This window comes from Dromiciops gliroides, chromosome 1, assembly GCF_019393635.1.
Source record: "Dromiciops gliroides isolate mDroGli1 chromosome 1, mDroGli1.pri, whole genome shotgun sequence".
In the NCBI taxonomy this organism is placed as follows: domain Eukaryota; kingdom Metazoa; phylum Chordata; class Mammalia; order Microbiotheria; family Microbiotheriidae; genus Dromiciops; species Dromiciops gliroides.
The window spans coordinates 339,211,076-339,233,143 of NC_057861.1; the positions used below are offsets into that span (position 1 = coordinate 339,211,076).

The 22,068-nt window shown below is 38.3% G+C and overlaps 1 protein-coding gene and 1 pseudogene across 1 annotated transcript in view; one reads left to right on the plus strand and one right to left on the minus strand.

The window, feature by feature from the left end:
- The window catches only part of LPCAT1 (lysophosphatidylcholine acyltransferase 1), a 173,907-nt gene that overhangs the window by 80,824 nt on the left and 71,015 nt on the right, over nucleotides 1-22,068 (minus strand). Inside the window, exons 2-3 of the mRNA XM_043977175.1 lie at nucleotides 15,688-15,830; nucleotides 6,385-6,599 (exon numbers count right to left, since the gene is read on the minus strand). Of these exons, the coding sequence (XP_043833110.1) occupies nucleotides 6,385-6,599; nucleotides 15,688-15,830 (358 nt within the window). The remainder of the gene's footprint in view (nucleotides 1-6,384; nucleotides 6,600-15,687; nucleotides 15,831-22,068) is intronic.
- LOC122735556 lies at nucleotides 19,223-19,790 on the plus strand (annotated as a pseudogene).

The window sequence follows — 22,068 nt, forward strand, 5'->3', positions numbered from 1 at the left end:
ATTTACATGTAATTGGGGAGAAATCAGATGTTTTTTTAAAAAGAAATGTTATGGGGGCAGTTAGGTGGTGCAGTGGATAAAGCACCAGTCCTGGATTCAGGAGGACCTGAGTTCAAATTTGGCCTTACTTAACACTTACTAGCTGTGTGACCCTGGGCAAGTCACTTAACAAAGAAAAAAAGAAAGAAAAGAAGAAGAAATGTTATGTGTAAGAGAAGTAATAAATTTATTCTATGTATCTAAAAGAGGGCTGGAGGACAGATAGATAAATATTATAGGTAGATTAAATTGGACTCAATAGAGTCTAGTGATGAAAGCTATGCAAAAATGGAATAGGCTACACTGAAAAAATGAGTTCCATGTTACTGGAAATGTTCAGACAGAGGCTACATCTCCATTATGGTGGGAGGTTAAACTAGATGACCTCTAAAGTCCCTTTAATGTCTAAGAGTCTATTATTGATGTTTAAACTTTCTATGTCAACCCAAAGCAACTAGATCTGTGATGAAACAGTACTGGAAGGAGATGTCTGTACTTTTCAGTATTCAGTATGATTATGAATCATTATAGAGTAATCTATTTTCACAGATAAACTTATAGCCTCATCCTGAATGGCAACTATTATATTGTTGTGTATGTCTTTCACACAGATAGAAAAACATTCAGATTTAATTCCATAGTTAAGCCTCTTTTAACATAGGTAACAGTATTTAACAATAATACTCAGGGTTGGAGGTAATAATGGTTTTTAATAATGATCATTTTAAAATGGCTGGCTCTGTGGTTAACTTGAAGCCAGGAAGACCCTAGTCAAGAAAAAAATTCTGTCAACTGGTATGTGCTGTGTGAACACTTGAAAAAAAAAAAGATTAAAAAATTACTTAAAAAGACTTTATGGGTAGTTAGGTAGCACAGGATAGAGCACCAGCCCTGCATTCAAGTGGACCTGAGTTCAAATTTGGCCTCAGACACTTGACACTAGCTGTGTGACCCATGGCAAATCACTTAACCCTCATTGCCCCACCAAAAACAAACAAACTTTATGTATGTTATTTATAGGTTCAAAGGGCCATAAGGAGGACACAGAACATAGGATACTTTAACCTTGATCCTAATAAATATTTCCATGTGAGTTTTTCAGAATCAGTTCTAGTTCTTTATATTTCAAAGAAAATTGAGATTTTGATTTACCACTTATTTCTCAAGGTCTCCTGAATCCTTTTGCGTCAGATGCTTGTTTAAAAAAATATATATATAGAGGGGCAGGTAGGTGGCACAGTGGATAAAGTACCAACCTTGGATTCAGGAGGACCTGAGTTCAAATCTGGCTTCAGACATTTGACACTTACTAGCTGTGTGACCCTGGGCAAGTCACTTAACTCTCTTTGCCCCACAAAAAAAAAATCTATTAAGCAAAAGTCAACACAGCATCATGAGATTTGGAGCTAGAAGCTATTTTAGCAATTATCTAGTCCAATTCTTTCACTTTACTGGAAAGTGAGGCCTCAAGATGTTAAATGACAGAGGTAGTAAGTGACCCCGGTATTAAGTATTGCAATGAACATAAATTTTTTTTTCTGTTTAGCTAAAATCCATTACAGTCTCTTTTAATTCTTTATTTCTTATAATACATTTTTCTATAGTTTCCAAAGAGTTCTAGAGCTAGGTGACCTTGGGGAAGTCACTTATCCCTCTTTGTGAGATGGTAAAACTAAGGTTCAGTGAAGTCCACACTGTTATTACCTTCCCGAAAGGGTTGTGGAGGAGCTGAAATGAAATAATGTATGTAAAACACTTTATAAACTGTAAAGTACTATGTTTTTTAAAAATGTAAACAATTATATGATGATTTGGTCCCTGGACTGAAGAAGCAGCATAGTAAAAAAAAAATGCTGAATTTTGAGTTAAAAAAGCAAAGTTTTAATGTTGGCTTTGCCTCTGACTCATTATGCAACCTAGGGTAAATTTCTTTATCTCTCTGGACCAGAGTCATCAATTATAGAAAGAGTCTATTGAATAAGGTGATCTTTAAGTTCTCACATTCTAATTTTAAAAGGCTTTATTTTTAATCATAATGAAGTTACCAACCAGTAAGACTAGAAACATATGAAAGAGTTTTGTTGTATGCTGAAAGAAAGTCACTAAATTCTAAAATGGGCAGCCTCAGAAAGGCAATATAGGGCATTAAAAAAACCAACCAAACAAAAGGAAAACCAAACCCTTTGCTAAAGCAGGAGACTATTAGCCAGAATACCAAATCTTTAAATAATGCTGGTTAACTTTAAGGATAATTAGGTGGGGCAGCTAGGTGGCACAGTGGATAGAGCACCGGCCCTGGATTCAGGAGGACCTGAGTTCAAATCCCGCCTCAGACACTTAACACTTACTAGCTGTGTGACCCTGGGCAAGTCACTTAACCCCAATTGCCTCACCAAAAAAAAAAAAAAAGCATAATAAATAAATAGATGTTTCAATTGAATAACTAGGCAATATTTAAAAAAAATTTAAAAACAAAACAAACAAATAAAAAATCACATTATCAGTACTCATGAAAAGTGTTCATCAGTTAGTGGAATTTGCTTTGTTATCCTCATTTTCTCTCTCTCTCTCTCTCTCTCTCTCTCTCTCTCTCTCTTTCCTTCCCCTCTGTCCCTTTCTTTTTTCATTTCTCTTCTCATGTTCACTTAATACTCTCACACCTTTTCTTACTTCATGCATTGCCCTGACTACTTACTCTTCCTTTTACAATTGTAAAGTATTATAAAATAGTCAATTTGGCATCAAACATACCTTAACTATATATAAAAAAAATGACTATAACTAATCTAAAAAATGATGACTGATTTAGCATCTGAAAAATTATAATTAGCTGAAAACTTATAACTGGCCCGTAAGTCCCTTCATGGTTGCCATTCAATGTAAAAAAATTATTTTAATTTAGCTGGGCCCTAATCTGTGAACTCCTGGCTGGCTACCAGACTGCTTTTAATGTAGTATGGGCCGTTTATAAATTCCCACAGTTGCTCCTCCCAAATTAACAAGAAACAAGATTTAACAGCCTCCTTTTCAATTAAAGCACAAGATTATTTATGAGAATAAATGTAAGAGATAAGGGTAAAGAAATGCAAAGTATATGACCTGAAACCTTGGCCAAGGAACTCTGCTGCTTCCTATCCCCCTGTGTCTCTTGCTCTGTGTGTGTGTGTGGCTGCCATTGCCACCAACGCCTGCACTTGCACCCCAAGCCTCGTCTCCCCCGGTCTGGTCCTTTCACTGTCAATGGCACCTGCAACTTTCTTAGTGTCCCCCTGCTTCTCCTTTCTCCATAGCGTCTCCTTCTAGTGTCCTCCCTCAGTTCCTCCTCTCTTGTTGTCCCCTGCTTCTTCTAACTGAAAGCCCCCTTTCACTGTAGCGTCCTCCTAGCATCTCTACTACCGACCAACCTTCTTCTAGCATCCCCCCTTTACTCCTGTAGCATCCTAATCTACCATCTAACTTCCCGGTATATAAAAGGCCTCTCTTTCTCACCTGAAACTCGGGCTGACTCATGCCAAGCTAATTCGCAGGCTGTGCCACAGCCAGGGGCTTGAGTGAGCCATGTGTACCACACCCAGGGCTCAAGGAGCCATACCCAGGCCCAGGGTGCTTAGCTGGGCTCCAAGGCCCCTGCAGCTGAACCGGAAGGGGAGGGGCAGCTCCACTGGGGAGCCCAAGGCTAATTTTAATGCTTACAACTATATCTGAAATTCTAATTGTTTGGAATTTAAAGCTTTAACAGCACTGAAATCAGGATGATGTGCATTAAATAATGCCTCAAATAACTATCAGACTGACAAATCTCATGAACTTGGGATCAAACTATGCTAGCTGCAACAATTAAGTAGCAAATTCATGACTCTGGATGTCCTCTTTTCTGAGTCACTATAATGTGAAAGACACAACAAGGGGCACATAAGATGCATAACACTTCATAGAAGTCTATGAAACAAGATAACAGCTCTGTATTTTTCCTGTTTTATAATGACTTCTTTGGTGTATCTAAGAACGTGATTGGAAAACTATAGCCAAAATGCTATCAAGCTACTTTTGGTGAGTGGGCAATCACCATGCTATTTTGAATAAGTTTTCAGAAGGAAATAGGACTTGAAAGTTCCTTTTTATGAGTTGTTAATCTCATTGAACTTTTTAAGTTGAATCAAAAAAGTCTCATTAACGAAACAGGGTTATTACTACCATTATGCTATCAATCAATACATATACTACTAAGAACTGAATGGCGTAGAGCATGCTGGATCTCTAAAGCATCTTAAAAGCATTTCTTCCTAGAAACAGGAAAGGCAGTACAACAGATATGGAGAAAGCCAAGGCATTATAAACATTTTAACTTTTGTGCATATCTTTTTTCTCCCTAGATATCTAAGGTTACCATTCTTCAATCAAAAGGCCTAGGCTTTTAAGATCTGGCAGTTTACTAGGTGACAAAATAACCTTTAGAAACCATATCCTGGGGGCAGCTAGATGGTGCAGTAGATGGAGCACCAGCCCTGGAGTCAGGAGTACCTGAGTTCAAATCAGATCTCAGACACTTAATACTTAACTAGCTGTGTGACCCTGGGCAAGTCACTTAACCCCAATTGCCTCACTAAAAAAAAAAAAAAGAAACCATATCCTGATCTAGTATATTTCTGAAAAGGAAATTCACTAGTAAAATTAAGTAGTCTGTACACACACACACACACACACACACACACACACACACACACACACACACACTCACATACTCACACACACACACACATTCAAAAGACGTATAATTTGAAGGCCATAAAATAAACTTGTTAAATAGAAACACTTGCATAAGCAAGTATTTGTAATCTAGTAGAAAGAACACAGCACTTGAAGTCAGAAGACTTGGGTCCTCTGGTCCTTAACACTTGGGTAACCTTGAACATGTCACTTAACCTGTCTAGGACTTACTTTTCTTATTTACAAAATGAACTGGCTGTATATGATGGATAAACTCGAAGGCATCTCCCATCTCTGTTGGTCTATACCTAAATTATCTTTAAAATAAAAATATGGGAGATTGTGAGCCTTTGGATTGATGGTAGGGAATGACATGTTATAGAATGCTTGTTGGCCTGTGCTGACTTGATTGCTATAAGGTACATAATAAATAATAAGACTTAGCAACTAATTGAATATAGGCAGTGAGGGAGAGCAAAGAGCCAAGGATGACTCTGAGGTTACAAAGCAGGGAGTTGTGGGAGAATGATGGTGTCCTGAATAGAAATAGGGAAACTGGGAGGAAGGGTTGCGGTGGGGAGAAGTGATGACTTCCATAGATATTGATGTGACATACAGGTTTAGCAAGTAGTTGGTAAATCAGGGTTAGAGTTCAGGGGTGAGATTAGGACTAGTTATATAGATTTAGGAGTTATCTGCACAGGAAACAGGATAATATGATGGTCACTTAAAGCTTTTTGTCCACCCACTTGGCAGTTAGTAAAATGTCCTTTGTCCACTTTATATTACTTTCCCCACTAAGTGGCTCTTTCATAGCAATAGGAAGGGAAAAATTTTGAGTGCAGATTATTTTTGTGTGGTAAAATACATTGCTTAATTCTATATTACCACTTCCTCATATTCCTCAAAAAAATCTTTTAAATTCCTGGTAGTTTTCCAAATTTAAACAGTTGTCAAAAACTTAGGAAGTGAGAAATTGGTCAGTATAATACTGTCCTTCAATCTGCCAATGATAAGTTCCTCCAACAAAAGTGAAAGTAAGTCCAGGAAAGCCATAGAATGTATTCCCCAGTGATAGTTCAATAACTGCGTGTTAGTTTTAATTACTTGGCTATTAGAGAATGAATGAGGGAAAGCAGTGATATAGTTGAAAAAGCTATGGATTTGGAGCCTGAATAAACTGAACTCAAATCTTGGTTCCAATACTTATGACTATTTGTCCTCTAAGGAAGTACCTCAGTTTGAAGTTCCTATAATACAGTTCTAAATTCTATAACTGGTGTTTTATGTTCGACTCAAATTGCTTTTAGGCAAATAGCCACTAAAATAATTGTTTCAAGATCTTTTTTTGTTTTACAGTTGAAAAATAATTCTGTATTATACATACACACGTGAATGGAATATTATGGGAATTTGGAGTCTGGCAGTAAAAATAAAATACTAGTAGAAATACCATTTACACAAATATGTGAAGGATTTGCGATTTCATCAGCATAGGGAACTCCAACAACAAAATAACTTAAAAAAAGCAATCAATTAATGTACATGGGAAAATAATTCTTTAACTATGTGTACTTTACTTATACTGTTCAATTAAGTACATATGTTCTTGGTCCAAATACAAATGGATCAACTTACTTCCCCATATGGGAATGTCTCTGCTTTCTGCCTTCATCACAATAGAGGACATGGTCATCGTTACAGGAATGGCATCAAAGTAGGAGGAATGTGGGGCGAGAGTCAGGATTGCAGCTTCCGTTGGTAAGGCCTGTCGGCCCTTCACAGTCACCCAGTGGAAGCCACCAACAAACCACATTGTCCGCATGATGGCTTTCAGCAGAAAGTCCACTACCCTGCAAAATATGGTCATAATTATAATATCTGAAATAAAATAACTACTAAATAATTTTGAATCATGTTAATTTATTTTAAAAAAGAGAAAGACATGAAAAAGAAACAAGGCCATAGTAACATTTTTAAAATAACTGTTTTCCAAAATGGAAATTTATCAATTAATCATAGTTTAACTTTAACAATTAGCTCTCTGAAAAAAAAAAAAAGATGATGTTTTCTTTCTCTTGTCAGGTATCCAACTCATTATCTCTATGCTAAATTAAAGAATAGGATTACAAATACAATAAATAACTAGAAAGAAACCAGCACTAAAATATTTGATATGTACTGCCCCCCAACTTAAAGGAAGTGATAGGTTAATTTTGATGAATATGATTTTTCCATGACTTGTACTAAAAATCTTGAAATATGATACTGGGAGATTAAGGTTCAGGAACCAAGATTTACTATCATTATTAAATCACAAAAGTGGCTTCCCAAGGCACATACAAAGGTTAATAATTAAGGATCAGGTTTCTGGATGAAATGTAAAAGGGTAATAGGTTTGGAAAACAATTTAGTGTATTCTGGAGCAAGCAAATAAAACTTTATTAATCACTAGAAACACTATAAGATGAGAGCATAAAATGTGACCACTAAAAAACCACACTTACATACAATGCTCTATTAGAATGTGGAGACTGACATTTTTTGTATCTGTATCCTAGTACATAGTATACTGATTAATTGACACAAATTTATACATAGAAATGAATTCTGTCTCCTATAAAGCTGTTACCTCAAGGGATTGGAGGAGAATACTTTTTTTTTTTGGAGGAGAATACTTTTTAAAAAATGTCATCACTGCTAAAACATATTTGGAACTTCATGTTCGATTCTTTGTGACCCCTTTTAGGGTTTTCTTGGTAAAGATACAGGAATGGCTTGCCATTTTCTTCCCCAGCTCATTTTAAAGATGAGGAGACTGAGGCAAACAGGGTTAAGGGATTTGGGCAGAGTCACACAGATGCCTGACACTACTACTGCACACTTAGCTGCCCTATAGTTTTTGGAACTACTCTTCAATAATGATTGAGAGCCAATTGTAATTTCTTGTGCATGTCCCCAGGGTTTCAAATTGTTATACTTTGGGATTTTCGTTTTGGAAAAAGACGTTAAAAAAAAGAAAAGAAAAAAAAGAAAAAGGTGTGTGTGTGTGTGTGTGTGTGTGAGTATAAAATAGGTCTAGTGAATACATGTAGTGATCAATCTGTGTAATAAGTTTTGGGGTTTTCCTGTAATAAGGCTGATTTTCTTACCTGACTCATAAAATAACTGAAGGTAATCCTGAAGGAGATTCAAAAATATTTTGAGCCCTGGCAGTCTCCTTGGAATATGTGATTATTCCAAAGAGTAATATTCATCCAACATATAATTTACAAATATATAGTACAGCACAGGCCTCAAAGCCTGGAAGACCTGAGTTCATGTTCCATCTCTTATTCACACTCAGTTGTATGACTCTGTACAACTACCCTGTGGGAACTCTGTAAGACTAAATATAAATTAGAGAAAGTGCTGTCCTGCATTGTCCTTTACCACTAAAACCACAAATTCAACACTTATCTCAGTCCTTATATATATATATTTTTTAATCAGCTATTTGATGGCCACATCTTATGTTACCAAGATACAAAAAATGTCTCAAAAACTACACAGTAAAGCTTTCAGAAGTGTCATTTATATAAAACAAACATGGTTCATAATGTAGACAATGATATTTTCAGAAGAAAAACAGAGCTAAATGCAAGTTCAAGTGGCTACTTCCTGCTCTGGCAAATATGATTCTTTAGTGAGGGGTGGGGAGAGAAGGGGACGGAAGTGGGAGGATGTGTATATATAGGAGAAAAAAGTAAGTCAGTCAGTCAGCTAATCAAAGAGCATTTATTGAACGCTTGCCAGGCACTGTGCTGAGCTCTGGAGTTAGAGAGAACGGCAAAAGACAGTCCCTGCTTTCAAAGAGCTCACAGTCTAATAGACTGAATAAATAAAGTATTTATTAATTATTCCCTGTTTCCACTGGTTTTTACCATCCTTTTCCACCCCTTTAATGTGTCTCTCCCCCACCCCCCCCCACCTCCTTCTTTCCTTGGCCCTATTTTTTCTGTCGATGCTCTGTCAATAAATCAACAAGCATTCATCAAGAATCTATCATGTCCTGGGCACTGTGGGTATAAAGACAAAAGTGAAAGTCCCTTGCCTCAAGGAGCTGTCATTCCAAATCGAGGGGACAAATATTATATGTATACTGAGTATATACACAATTAATATAAGGTAAGTTTTTTGTTTGTTTTTGGTGGGGAAAACATTAACAGTTGAGAAAATTAGGAGCTCCCGAACTCATGACACGTCGCTCCAATAAACATCCAAATAATGCCATAGGAAAATGCCCAGAGCAGCAAAACTCACAGAAGAATGTACTGAAATCATCTTCTAACCAAGAACAGCTTGGAAGGTCAGAAGGAGGGAGCTGCTGTGCTAGAGCCCAACCCCACAGTCACCCTGACACAGATCCAGTCCCAGGAAGGCCTCACCAGAGAAGCAGACCCCCAGAGCCTCTGAATCAGCTGAAGCGCCAGTGTTGTCTGGAACTAAGCTCATAGTCTGGTTAGTGGGCTGAGCCCTGGGCAGGGGGAAGACTACAGGGGTCTATGCTGGTGCTAAGGCAGAACTTGGATTTTATACCCCGGCTGAGAACCAGGAGGTAGGCTCTAGTAGCAGTGGCCCAGGTGGGGGAGGGGTACAGGCTCTTCAGAGCTAACAACCACAACACACAAAGCTGGTTGATTAGCAAATTGGTCTGGGGTCATCTAAGGACCAGGGAAGAGGCCAGGCAAGTGAAGAACCTGATTCTCCTTAAATCATACCACCTGGGACTTCTTAAGCTTGGGATACTGTAGCCTGGAAACAGTGCCCCACTATAAGGAGTTAAAAGTCTAGTAAAAGAAAGGCAAGATGAGCCGACAGAGAAAGGGGAGGACCCATAGAAAGTTTCTTCAGTAACAAGGAAGACCAAGGGGCACCCTCAGAGGAAGATGTCAACATCAGGGCCCCTATATCTAAAGCTTCCAAGAAAAATACAAATTGGTCTCAGACCATAGAGGTGCTCAAAAAGGACTTTGAAGATAAAGTTAGAGAGGTAGAGGAAAAAATGGAAAGAGAAAATTAGGAAATGTCTTATGTGGAAGAGAAGGTGATGCTTCAGCCACGTTTAGAAGGAAAACAGATTCCATGAGGCAGAAGGGAAGGGGTGGAGTATTTCAGGTGAGAGTGTGGTAGTGGGGGCAGTCAGTACAAAAGCATGGAGAAGAGAGACAGAATTTTGTGGGTGAGCTGCAGAAAAAAGACCAGTATGCCTGGATTTTATAGATTGTCCAAGGAAGATTGTCTCTTAATTAGTGCCTACTTCAGAGAATGAAAGAGATCATGGCGGGGTGGGGGAGCAGCTAGGTGGCACAGTGGATAAAGCACCGGCCCTGGATTCAGGAGTACCTGAGTTCAAATCTGGTTTCAGACACTTGACACTTACTAGCTGTGTGACCCTGGGCAAGTCACTTAACCCCCATAGCCCCACAAAAAAAAAAAAAAAGAGAGAGAGAGGGTATGAGGGAAAGAAGGGCAAGGATATAAATACCAAAATATTTTAAAAGCCATATAATCTTGGGTTACCTTTTTATTGAATAGAATTTTATTTTCCAAAATATATGTAAAAACAGATTTTAACATCAATTTTTTTAAAACTTTGTGTTCCAACTTCTCTTCCTCCTTCATTCCTACCCCCCCACCCACTAGAATTCAAGCATTTCAAAATAAGTTATACATGAGTAGTCATGGAAAACATTCTCCCATTAGCTAGGTTGTGAGAGAAAACAGTCAAAAAACCCCCAAAACTTCAGAATGAGGAATTGTCAAAGAGGAGAAAAATTTCTCATTTATTTGTTATTTCCCCCCCATAGGAATGTAAGCTCCTGGAGAGTAAGGACTGTTTTCTTTTCTTTTTTTTTTTTGTGCCCACAGTACCTGACACATAGTAATCACTAAATAAATTTCTCATTTAAGCCAATCTAATCTCTGCTTAGTGCTAGGGTGCAGAGCTAGGACCAAGTGGAAGCTAATAGATAGGAAGATCTTATATGGCTTGAAAGAACTGTCAAATAATAAAAAATGTCCAAAAATAGAATAAATTGTTATATGAGATGATGAATCACTGGGTATATTTAAGAACAGGCCAGGTAGTAGGGTAATAGAAACTTCATGGGATGGGAGGTTAGTACAAGATAATTTCTAAATTTTCTTTCAATTCCGGGATTCTTTATGGTTCAAAGTTAGCTAAATGGCCCAACTGTGATTTCATCATTATGTATTATGGAATCCATTCTAGATGCCTAGGTTTTCTCAGAAATTCCCTACTTTAAATTAACCTGTCCAAAAGCCCTTTGGGTTTCTTGGGAGTTTTTATTTAAAAATTACGACTATTTCAGACTTCATATTTTGTACTGATAACTTAGTGAACAGAAAAAGTAATAGCAATGGTGGATCATAAATATCTAATCTTAGTACTATTTTGGAAGTAAGAATACTTTAAGTGAGGTGGTATCATCTGTTTCCATTTGGAGACAAAGGATTCTTCCCGCAGTTTGGTCTGGAATACTTAAATGGATCTTTAATGCCTCCAATAACACAGATGAGAGGTACCACATCCATTTCTGCTCATCCTTGGTGACTCTTGCCCATGTTCTACCATAAATTTATCTTGAGGGACCCACTTAATGTGCTAGAGCCTTGCTTGAATTCTTTTTTTTTTTTTTTTTTGGTGGGGCAATGGGGGTTAAGTGTCTGCCCAGGGTCACACAGCTGGTAAGTGTCAAGTGTCTGAGGCAGGATTTGAACTCAGGTACTCCTGCCCTTGCTTTATCCACTGCGCCACCTAGCTGCCCCCCCTTGAATTATCTTGAAATGGCAAGGATAACAATGGCACATGGAGGCTGTTCATTTTTTTTTACTTCATTCTCATCACGTGACTGTAGCCCATCTTTTTTCATTTATACATTCTTGATGACATCCTATTTATGATGGTTTTTTCTTCATAATTTCTTGTTTCTAATTTACTCAAGTCTGTTCATATCCATTATATATCTCCATATTGGCCTTTGAATGATCCTCAATTATATTTCTTTATAGTGATTAATGACTGACTCACAGCATTACATCACTGGGTGACATGGTGGATAGGGGCTGGTCTTAGAAAAAAGAAGAGCTCAATTCTAATCCTACCTCAGACACTTAATTCCTTATAATATTAGTAACCATTTCACAGGGTAAGGATCAAATGAAAAAATGTACACACACACACACACACACACAAAGTTTTTCAAAACCTTAAGGCACTGAGCGTAGTAGTTAATCTACTAGCCTGGAAACAGTGCCCCACTATAAGGAGGTAAAAGTAGTGGTTAATCGTATGCCAGACTTAGTTCAGACACCCAATTGTCCTAGTCTACTGTGGCTTAGAATGCATGACCTCAGGAGATCTGTCAGCCTCAGCTACAATTCATAATCTTTACAGAGGATTGGGCCCAATTGCCCACATAGGAAAAAACAAGTAGATGAAAAATTCCTATTGTCTCGATAACAATATGCAGTTGAATGGACAGCCTTGGAAGGTGAAATGCCAGAAAGATATATCATTCACCATGCATTCTTCAATGCTTGCATTTTGTCTTTAGTGATTATATATTTGGAAACCTGCTTATTTATAGAAAAGCATACTTTTCTATCTAACATTTTTATTAATAACTTCTAGACAAAGATGGTGCATTTATCAAATTTGTATAGAACATGGGGTTTAAGAGAAGGGTGTTTTGATAAATAAGAATACAAAAAAGATCTTCACTGGCTGGAATAATGCTTCAAATGAATCTACATTTTTACCTATTAAATTTTTTTTGCTGAGCCTAAGGATATGCACAGTTTTATAGCCCTTTGGGCATATGAACTAGATGTTTCTAAGGTTCCTTGCAGCTCTAAATATATGATCAGAGGAAGTCAAGTTATACAGGGTAAAGAGAGAATATACTCACAATCATCTGCTACCTGTGTGATATTGGAGAGCTCATTTAACCTCTCTGGGTCTCAGTTTTCTCATCTGTAAAATGAGGTAACTGGAATAAAGTCTCTGCTCTAAATTTATTATTCTATGATTTTTACCAAGTTCAGCTTCCTCCATGGGGTATTTCTCAATTACTCCAACCCTCTTTAATCTTTTTATCTGAACATCTGTTACACTGGTTATCAGACTCCAGGTTTATTTAGTCATCTTATAATTATTCCATGTAAGTTAGTTTGTCTTCCCAAGTAGAGTCAACAAACATCTATTAACATCTTACTATGTACCAGGCATTATGCAAAGTATTAGGGATACAAAGACAGGCAAAAAAGAGTCCCGTGCTTAGGGAATTCACAATCTAATGGAAGGAGATGATATGTAAACAACAATGCACAAACAAGATGCTTACAAGGCTAAATTGAAGATAGCTTCACAGGGTAGGCCCTATCAATCACTCAATCAATCATTATATAGTAAGCACTTATTATGGGCTAGGATTTTCTACAACATAGTCCATAAAGGCACCTCAGAGGTTATTTTATCCAATCTAAAACATACCATGAATCCCATCTATATTATCTCAAGATAGTAATTACCCCACCCAGACAGAACACTCATTGTTTGTGAAGGCATCACATTTTATTTTTATATAGTTCTGTTTTAAAGACATTTGACACTTACTAGCTGTGTGACCCTGGGCAAGTCACTTAACCCTCATTGCCCTGCAAAAAAAAAAAAGGCTATATGGAACACTATTTTCTTCACTCTTGAAAACATATATATGTATATATCTATTAATTCAGCAAACATTTATTAAATGCCTACTATGTGCAAGGCACTGCGTGTTGAAACAGCCTAAAATGAAAATTAGCTTTTTTTCTGGCTGCCACATTGTCCTGCTAAATCATAATGAGCTTGTTGTCCACTAGAAACCTCTGGCCTTTTTCACGTGAACGTCTTTCTGGTCAACTTCCCCCCCACACACCTGTTTTTACTTGTGAAGCTGATTATTTATTTGTTTGTTTATTTTTGGGGGGCAATGAGGGTTAAGTGACTTGCCCAGGGTCACACAGCTAGTAAGTGTCAAGTGTTTGAGGTGGAATTTGAACTCAGGTCCTCCTGAATCCAGGGCCAGTGCTTTATCCACTGTGCCACCTAGCTGCCCCCAAAGCTGATTTTTTAAAAACCCAAGTACTGAACTTTATTGTTATCCCAATTAAACTTCAAGTTAATTTCATTGGCCCTTTTCATCTTTTTGGATCTCTTATATTAGCTATCCTTCCCTACTTCCTTTGATCCACAAATTTGATAAATATGCCCTCCAGGCCTTTGTGCAAAAATGTTGAACACAGCACGGTTAAGGACAGAAGAAATGTGGTAAACTCCATTATAGGCATCCCTTCAAACTGAGAACAATCCACTAATGACCATTTTGGGGCGGGGTGGGGTGGGTGTCAATTCCAAGTCCACCTAACTGTACTATCATCTAATTCACAGTTCTTTATCTTGTCCATGAGGGGACTTACTAAAGGCTATTTAGAAAGTATGTATCATTGATAAGGGAGGTTTCTAAAGAAGTTTCATCTGGTAGAAGTGTGCAGAATGAATTTGGGGAACAGAAAGACTGGCTAGAAGCATTAGTATAATCTAGTTGATTAGGTCCTAGAGCAAGGTTATGGCACCAAGAATACAAAAGAAGAGATGGGTGTGTTGTGGGGATATAGTGGGACACCAAGAAAACTAAAGATCCTGACCCCCAAGGAATCCTTAAAACTTTCCCAAGGGAAAAAAGCATCTCAGGAATAAGGTGTGGCCAAGCATGATAAGCAATAATATTAAGGTCTGCAAGAGGATATTCAGGACATGGATGGATGCTGCATATCCTACTGATACCCCATTATTCAAAGAGCCCCTCAATAAATTTCTCATTTAAGCCAATCTAATCTCTGCTTGGTGCTAGGGAGCAGAGCTAGAACCAAGTGGAAGCTAATAGATAGGAAGATCTTATATGTCTTGAAAGAACTGACAAATAATAAAAAAAATGTCTAAAAATAGAACTCTTTCCTCCCCTTTCTTTGTTTTGTAAAGATACAAAAGATCCAGATCTTTTCTTACTCCCATTCCTGAGGAGCCTCCAATTCTTTGGGTAGGCTAGCCCCGCAATCCAGGTCGCAAGTTCCCCCAACTGGTGCAAAAGGAAATTTTTTTTAAATGGTACTTTGCAACTGACTCGTACGGAACAAGTAAAAGAGAGGGAGGAGTCAACATTGATTCTAAAGTTATGAGAGAAAAAACATGTTAGTACTATTGAAAACAGGGGGGCCAGCTAGGTGGCACAGTGGATAAAGCACTGGCCTTGGATTCAGGAGGACCTGAGTTCAAATCTGGCCTCAGACACTTGACACGTACTAGCTGTGTGACCCTGGGCAAGCCACTTAACCCTCATTGCCCTGCAAAAAAAAGAAAGAAAGAAAGAACGAAAGGAATAGGGAAAGTGATTTGGAAAAGAATATGAGAATAATGTTAGAGAAGAACATTCTTTCAGTTTCCCTCAGTTCAGTATTTAAAAGATCTCTGATTTTGTCATATATGTATTCCACCAACTCAGATCAAAATCCATTCACTTAGTGGTGCCTTATAGATGTTATGTCACTTAACTCCCAGGACCCTGTGAGGTAGGTGCTATTATTATCCCTGTTTTATAGATGAGAAAACTGAGGTGAGAAAGGATAAGGGACTTGCCTAAGGTTGAACAGCTATAAGTGTCTGAGGATAAGTTTGAACTCCTTTAAACTTAGGTTGTCTTCCTGACTCCAAGTCCAGGATTCTATTCACTAACTAAAACACTGGGTGACCTGAAATATTAACACTTTATCTCTTTAGTACTGATTTACACAAATACACATACATATAAGTGTTTTTCAATAGATTTAGTAACTCACTTTCTCCATAAAGCCAGGGGCTTTTCAAGTTCTTTCTCAGCAGATCCCAGGGAAGCGACAAATGCAAAAGGCCAGGCCAATAACATCATAAATGCAGCAAATAAAAGTCGGATTGGAAACAGGGTCAAAGTCATGAAGGCAATCTGGAAAGATAAAAAAATTGTAATTGTTATAATAATATCTTAATTAGTGGAATTTCCATTTATAACTATTTCTCTGTTTCTATAAATAAAACAAATGGAAGTGGAAAATATTTGCTCTATGAGATATTCTTTCTAGTTCAAGAATGCCACCTTTCAATGATCTAAGGAAGGCATGAAATACCACATAATGCAGAGCATAAATCTTAAGAAGCATGCTTCATTTGAAACATGTCTTCTGAACATTAATCTTTTACTTCTAAACTCCCACCTCCTTGGCTTCCAGCTAAAAATATCTTTGGCACACATAATTTTAGAAACATGACATTGGTGGTTTTCTCCCACTAATTTAATTTATACTCTTTGCCCTGATCGCTGACTCACAATAAAAAGCACTATAACTGGTAGACTTGACACAAAAGCTGCTTTCACATGATCTGACCTACCAAGGTAGTTTTACACACCAAAGCTGCTGTACCACCTCAGAAAATAAGATCACTTCTTCCTTAACTTTTCCCCAAAAAAGTCATTTATAGCCAAACACCATAATAAGGAGCTACTTGAAAAATAATTTTAAAAATGTTTTTAGGCTGTGGAATTTTGAATGTTTTGAAAGCCATTATAGAAAACTGGAAGACTCTTTCCTCCTAAAGCTACTTACAGTGTAATTCACTTAGCCATAATGCCATGAGTAGAAACAGGATGAGACATAAAAAGCTCTGGGAAATCAGAGAGCAGAACTGATAGGGAAAACTTTTAGAAACAAAGATAACCCTTTAGGAAAAATAAAGGCATATGAAAAATGAAAAAATCAAAGCACAGCCTTCAGCCTTAAATAGAAAAGAAGAACCTAAGGGCCAGCTGAACCTGACTAGAAAGAGGAACCAAATGGGGGGGGGGGGGGAGGGAAATTCCATTGAAAGAAGGATATGGAAAAATGGAAGCTAAATCCAGGGCAGAGACAGGATGGTATTTAAGAGCATTTTAGCGCAAGGAAAGCAAATAGGGGAGAAGAAGTTATAGTTTTTGAATGACTGTGGTTTCTTAAAAACAGAAAGGTAGTGTATCCTTTTTATTTTTTTAAAATGCATATTACCCAAATTTATAAGCAGGGTTATAGTAACCTTGGACTGAGCCTCTGCTCACAGTTATTGAAAGAATTGTAGAGTTGGGACACATCAAGGAATTTGGAACTATTAAAGTTTAAACTAGCCAGCCAGTTAAACTAAAGGACATGAGTCTGGGTAACTCTCCTTGAGAAGCTAAGCTATCAGGACAGACATACCTAACAAGTAAGAGAGATAAGCTGCTGAGCCAGGGGACAGAGATAACTCCAGAAGTCAGGACCACCACCTAACTCAAGCCTTCCCCCACCCCCAAAGAGAACTTCCCATTGTCAGGTGTTGATCATCCCATCTATAGTCTACAGAGGCTTTTGTCTTTGGAGGAGAAATTCATTTTCAGAGAATCATGTCTCTAAACCATTTTCTCTCCTGGAGAATCTATCTCTCTTGGTTACTTTCTCTAGCACCTAAATAAAATATTATTTTATTCTAATTGGATTTATTTTTGAGAGGATGTAATTTTTTTTTTTTTGTGAGGCAATTGGAGTTAAGTGACTTGCCCAGGGTCACACAGCTAGTAAGTGTCAAATGTCTGAGGCCAGATTTGAACTCAGGTACTCCTGACTCCAGGGCCAGTGCTCTATTCACTGCACCACCTAGCTGTCCCAAGGATGTAATTCTTTTAAAGAGGAATGCTTAAAGGACCCCCACACCACAACCGATTTCCCCCTGACAGTTATATGATAATATATGTAAAATCTTTGCAATCTTTTAGGTGTTATATAAACAATTATACTCTGAACAAATCATCTAAAAGTAGTACTTAGAGACATTATTAAAATATCTCTTAAAATCTGACAAGGTAATATTTGTCCATAATTTTAGATATGTAAAGAAAAGAATGTGAGTGTTACTGCCAAGTTCTCCCTAATCCCTCCAATGGTTTAAAACTGAGTAATGCGAATAGGATACCTGTGGAGATGGAAAAAATGAGGAAGTACAGTAGAAAAAGCATATTCATAAAATCCAAGTTCAAACTTCTCTAACACTTGTGAACTATATGACATTTGACAAGTCACAAACTTTCTGGGTCTAAATTTCCTCATCTGTAAACTATAGGAAGTCACTTTTGTGTATATTTCTGGATTGAGAAAAAAAATGTCTTTCATAGATATTTTGAAGGTAAAGTAACAGGATATATACTATAGAAAAGAAATGGAAACTGCAAATGAAAAACAAATGAATCTGAAAACTATAATTAGGTAAAAACAGTGTCAGCAAAAATTGCTGTATTTGAAAATTATTCTTGGGATAGCTAGGTAGCATTAAATAAAAAACCCCACCATTTCTTTGGCTGACCTAAAAGAAAAGATCAAACAGAGATCCATAGAACATAATGCCCTTTAAGAGTGAGATTTCATGTCCATTTCCCTTCTGTCTTCCATTCTCTATAAGAGTTATATACTTGGGAAAGTCTGCTCTTCTCACCTTGTCCTTTCCTCCTCTCCCTTTGCCTACACAGGGAATCATACCCTCACTAGTGGGTGCTCTGCTCAAAGAAATATAAATTTTGATCCCTGAAACCTCCCCCAAGATGTCTTGGAGTTTATGGTCTAGATTTTTTTTTCTCTTCCCTACTTATTTATCCTATCATTAAAAAAAACAAACAGGCTTTGATAAAACTTATTGACCATGTCTTAAACTCAAATCACTCTGACTCTCACTAATTGAACAAGAACAGGTACCAGCCCAAGCCTCATTGGGTCATTGCTGGGGTTTTGCTGGCTAAGAATGAGTCTAAATAACAGTTGTTTCAGTTTGGGTTAGAAGCCCTGAGGTTCTTCCCCTCCCAGATTGATTTTTTTTTTTTTGGACTGGATAAAAGAGGCCATTTTTTGCTTCATTTCTTACCTAGCCTTAATCACTGAATAGGCAGAGCCTCAGACAAACAGAGACCTGGGAAAGACCTTAGCTTAAAAAGGCCAAGATCTCCCACTGCATAGGGGCCATCCTCTAGTCATCCAGATCTATGTCTTGCCACTAGACCCAGATAGCTGCTGAAGAGAGAATGAGGCGCGTGACTTTACACAGCCCTGTCTCACTTAAATCCAATTCACTTGCAAGTCAAGACATCACCTTCCTGATTTCATAGGTCCTTTATGGGAAGGAAGGACAAACAACAACAACAAAAGAGCCTCTCCAGGCTTAACTTGTCTTCTTCAACCTAGCCGGTTTTGAACCCCGGTTAAAGGAGAGCTTTGTTATACAGGATTAAGATAAGTGGTAGGGGGGTCTTTCCTGGTTGGGCGGGTCTTTGGTAGGGCGCCACGCATGGGATTCGACATTCGCCATAACAAGGACCGGAAAGTCCGGCGCAAGGAGCCCAAGAACCAGGACATCTACCTGCGGCTGTTAGTGAAGCTCTACCGGTTCCTGGCCCATAGAACCAACTCGACTTTCAACAAGGTTGTGCTGAAAAGGCTGTTCATGAGCCAGACCAACTGGCCCCCCCTTGTCCCTGTCCCGAATGATCAGGAAGATGAAACTGCTGGGCAGGGAAAACAAGACAGCTGTGGTTGTTGGGACTGTGACCGATGATGTGAGGATCCAGGATGTCCCCAAGCTGAAGGTGTGTGCTCTTCATGTTACTAGCAATGCCCGGAATCGCATCCTCAAGGCTAGTGAGAAGATCCTCACCTTTGACCAGCTGGCCATGAGCTCACCCAAGGGCAAGGGCACTGTCCTGCTGTCTGGTCCCCGGAAGGGCTGTGAGGTATACAGGCATTTTGGGAAGGCACCTGGCACTCCCCACAGCCACACTAAACCATATGTCTGATCCAAGGGCCGAAAGTTCAAACGTGCCAGGGGCCGCTGCGCCAGCCGAGGCTACAAAAACTAATTCCTCTCCTCCTTGTTACATTAAAGATTTTTGGACAACAACAACAACAACAAAACAAACAAAAAGATAAGTGGTAGGCAGTCAGTCAAGTCAGTCAGCAAACATTTATTAAAAGGTGACTAAATGCTATGCTAAGTGTTGGGAATAAAGAGAAAAGCAAAACAACAGATCCTGCTCTCAATGAGCTCACATTCTTACAGGGAAAACAAACGTGGAAATAAATTAGGGATATGTCCAGGGTAGATCTAAGGTCATATTAGAGGCTAAGGCAACAAGTTAGTACTAAGATAACTTTTCTTCTTTATTTCTTTTGATTTTTCATTTCTTTCTGAATATTTCTTCCCAAAGACATAGAATTTACAATTCTACTAGCTTGTTTGTCAAGTTTAAAACCTCTACAGTTTTTGTAACCAACTATCAATAAAGACATTAATTTAGCTATTTCCAATGGGGCATATTCTGTTTCTACACAGACAGTGTCCAGCACCTAAGGAGCTGGGTAGCCCTTATTCTGACAAGCTGCCTTGCAAACCCCAAACTGGCTTGGGTTTATTATGGGGAATGAGCTACAAATCCATGGTGCTGATCCCTTAAGCTCCCAGCTCCAAATATCTAATAAGATAGGCAACAGATGACCCAGAGGGAGATAAAGAATAGTTTGAGAATTGACATGGGGCTTAGCATAAATCAGAAGTTTCTCCTATGAGAAGCAAAACCAAACATGGCCAGATAACAGGACAGACATATAAAGGAATCAAGGGACTATTAAAGTTTAGATCAACACCAACTAGATATCAGGACAGACATACCTAAAGAATAAGGGGAGATAAAATTCTATAGCAGGAAAGTCAATTAGGTATGGCTATTACCTGACCTAAGCTAGGAGACAGAGATAACCCCACAGGTCAGGACCACCATTGCAAAACAAAACAAAACAAAAAACCCCAACCCAAACCAAACCAAATCAAACCAAAACCCCCACAACTCTCAGGAATATGACCAGCATCCAAGTTTTCCTCACCCCACCCCAAAAGGGAACTTTCCAGTTTTCAAGTGGACACCCCATCTATCCTCTATAAAACCTTTTGCCTTCCTTCTGTTCTGAGAAGAGGATGTTTCTAAGCCCTTCTTCCCAGGGATGAAGTCTTTGACTTACCCCAAGGTTACTTTCCCTAGTGCTAAATAGAAGACCACTTTAATTCTAATTGGACTATGTGCAATTGGAGAGTATAATTCTTTATTGAGGAATACCTAAGGACCCCCCCACCTTCCCCAGTGATAAACTGCCCCAGGCCACTCTCTAAGACAATCAATGGCAGAGAAGGTAATGCTCAGCATTGCTAGAGATTTCCTCACCTGGAGTTCCCTATGCCAGTGAAATGTTAGGGCCAGATTTTTAAAAAAATCAATAATTATTTTTAAAAAATGTATTGATTTGGGGGCAGCTAGGTGGCACAGTGGATAGAGCACCAGCCCTGGAGTCAGGAGTACCTGAGTTCAAATCCAGCCTCAGACACTTAACACTTACTAGCTGTGTGACCCTGGGCAAGTCACTTAACCCCAATTGCCTCGCTAAAAAAAAAAAAAAGTATCGATTTCTAGTACTATGTGCTAGGCACAACCCAGAATAAATTGTAAATGGTCCCTGTTCTCTCTAGCTGGAGGAGATGAAAAAGTTTGCTTTACTTTGTTAGCCTATTTTAATTTGTGTGGTCTTTGTATAGTTAGTTGCCTTTAAAGAAAAAAAAAGGGTGGCTATTAAGAAACCAAATGATAAAACGCAAGGATTCAGCTATCCAGAGGCAGGAACAAAATTTGCTTACTAAGTCATGGACTCTGTGGACTTTGTTTTCTTTATCTGTAAAATAAGGGGGTTGGATAAAATGAGGTCTATTTCCTTCTCCCTCTAAATTTCTTTATATCTATAAAAACTGCTACTATTTCCTATACTTCCCATCTCTTCCAACTGCTTGTTATTACCTATAGTCATGAACTTTGCTGGTCCTGGATACCATCACATAAGCCATCAAAAAACTCAGCATTACAACTGAGAAACTTTTGAAGCTACACACTAGTATGTGTGTTCCTGTTTACCCATGTATTCGTTGCCCTGGAAATTCTAACCTCTTCATGCCCGGAATCCCCTGATTGATGACTACCTCACCAGGCCCTCTATTTTAGGCAGATCCTAGTCATTCCTCATTTTACTTCCTACTCCTAGATCTCATGGCCAGTTTGTAGAGCTGTGCCTCTCAGCAATTTGCAACTATGCCCATAC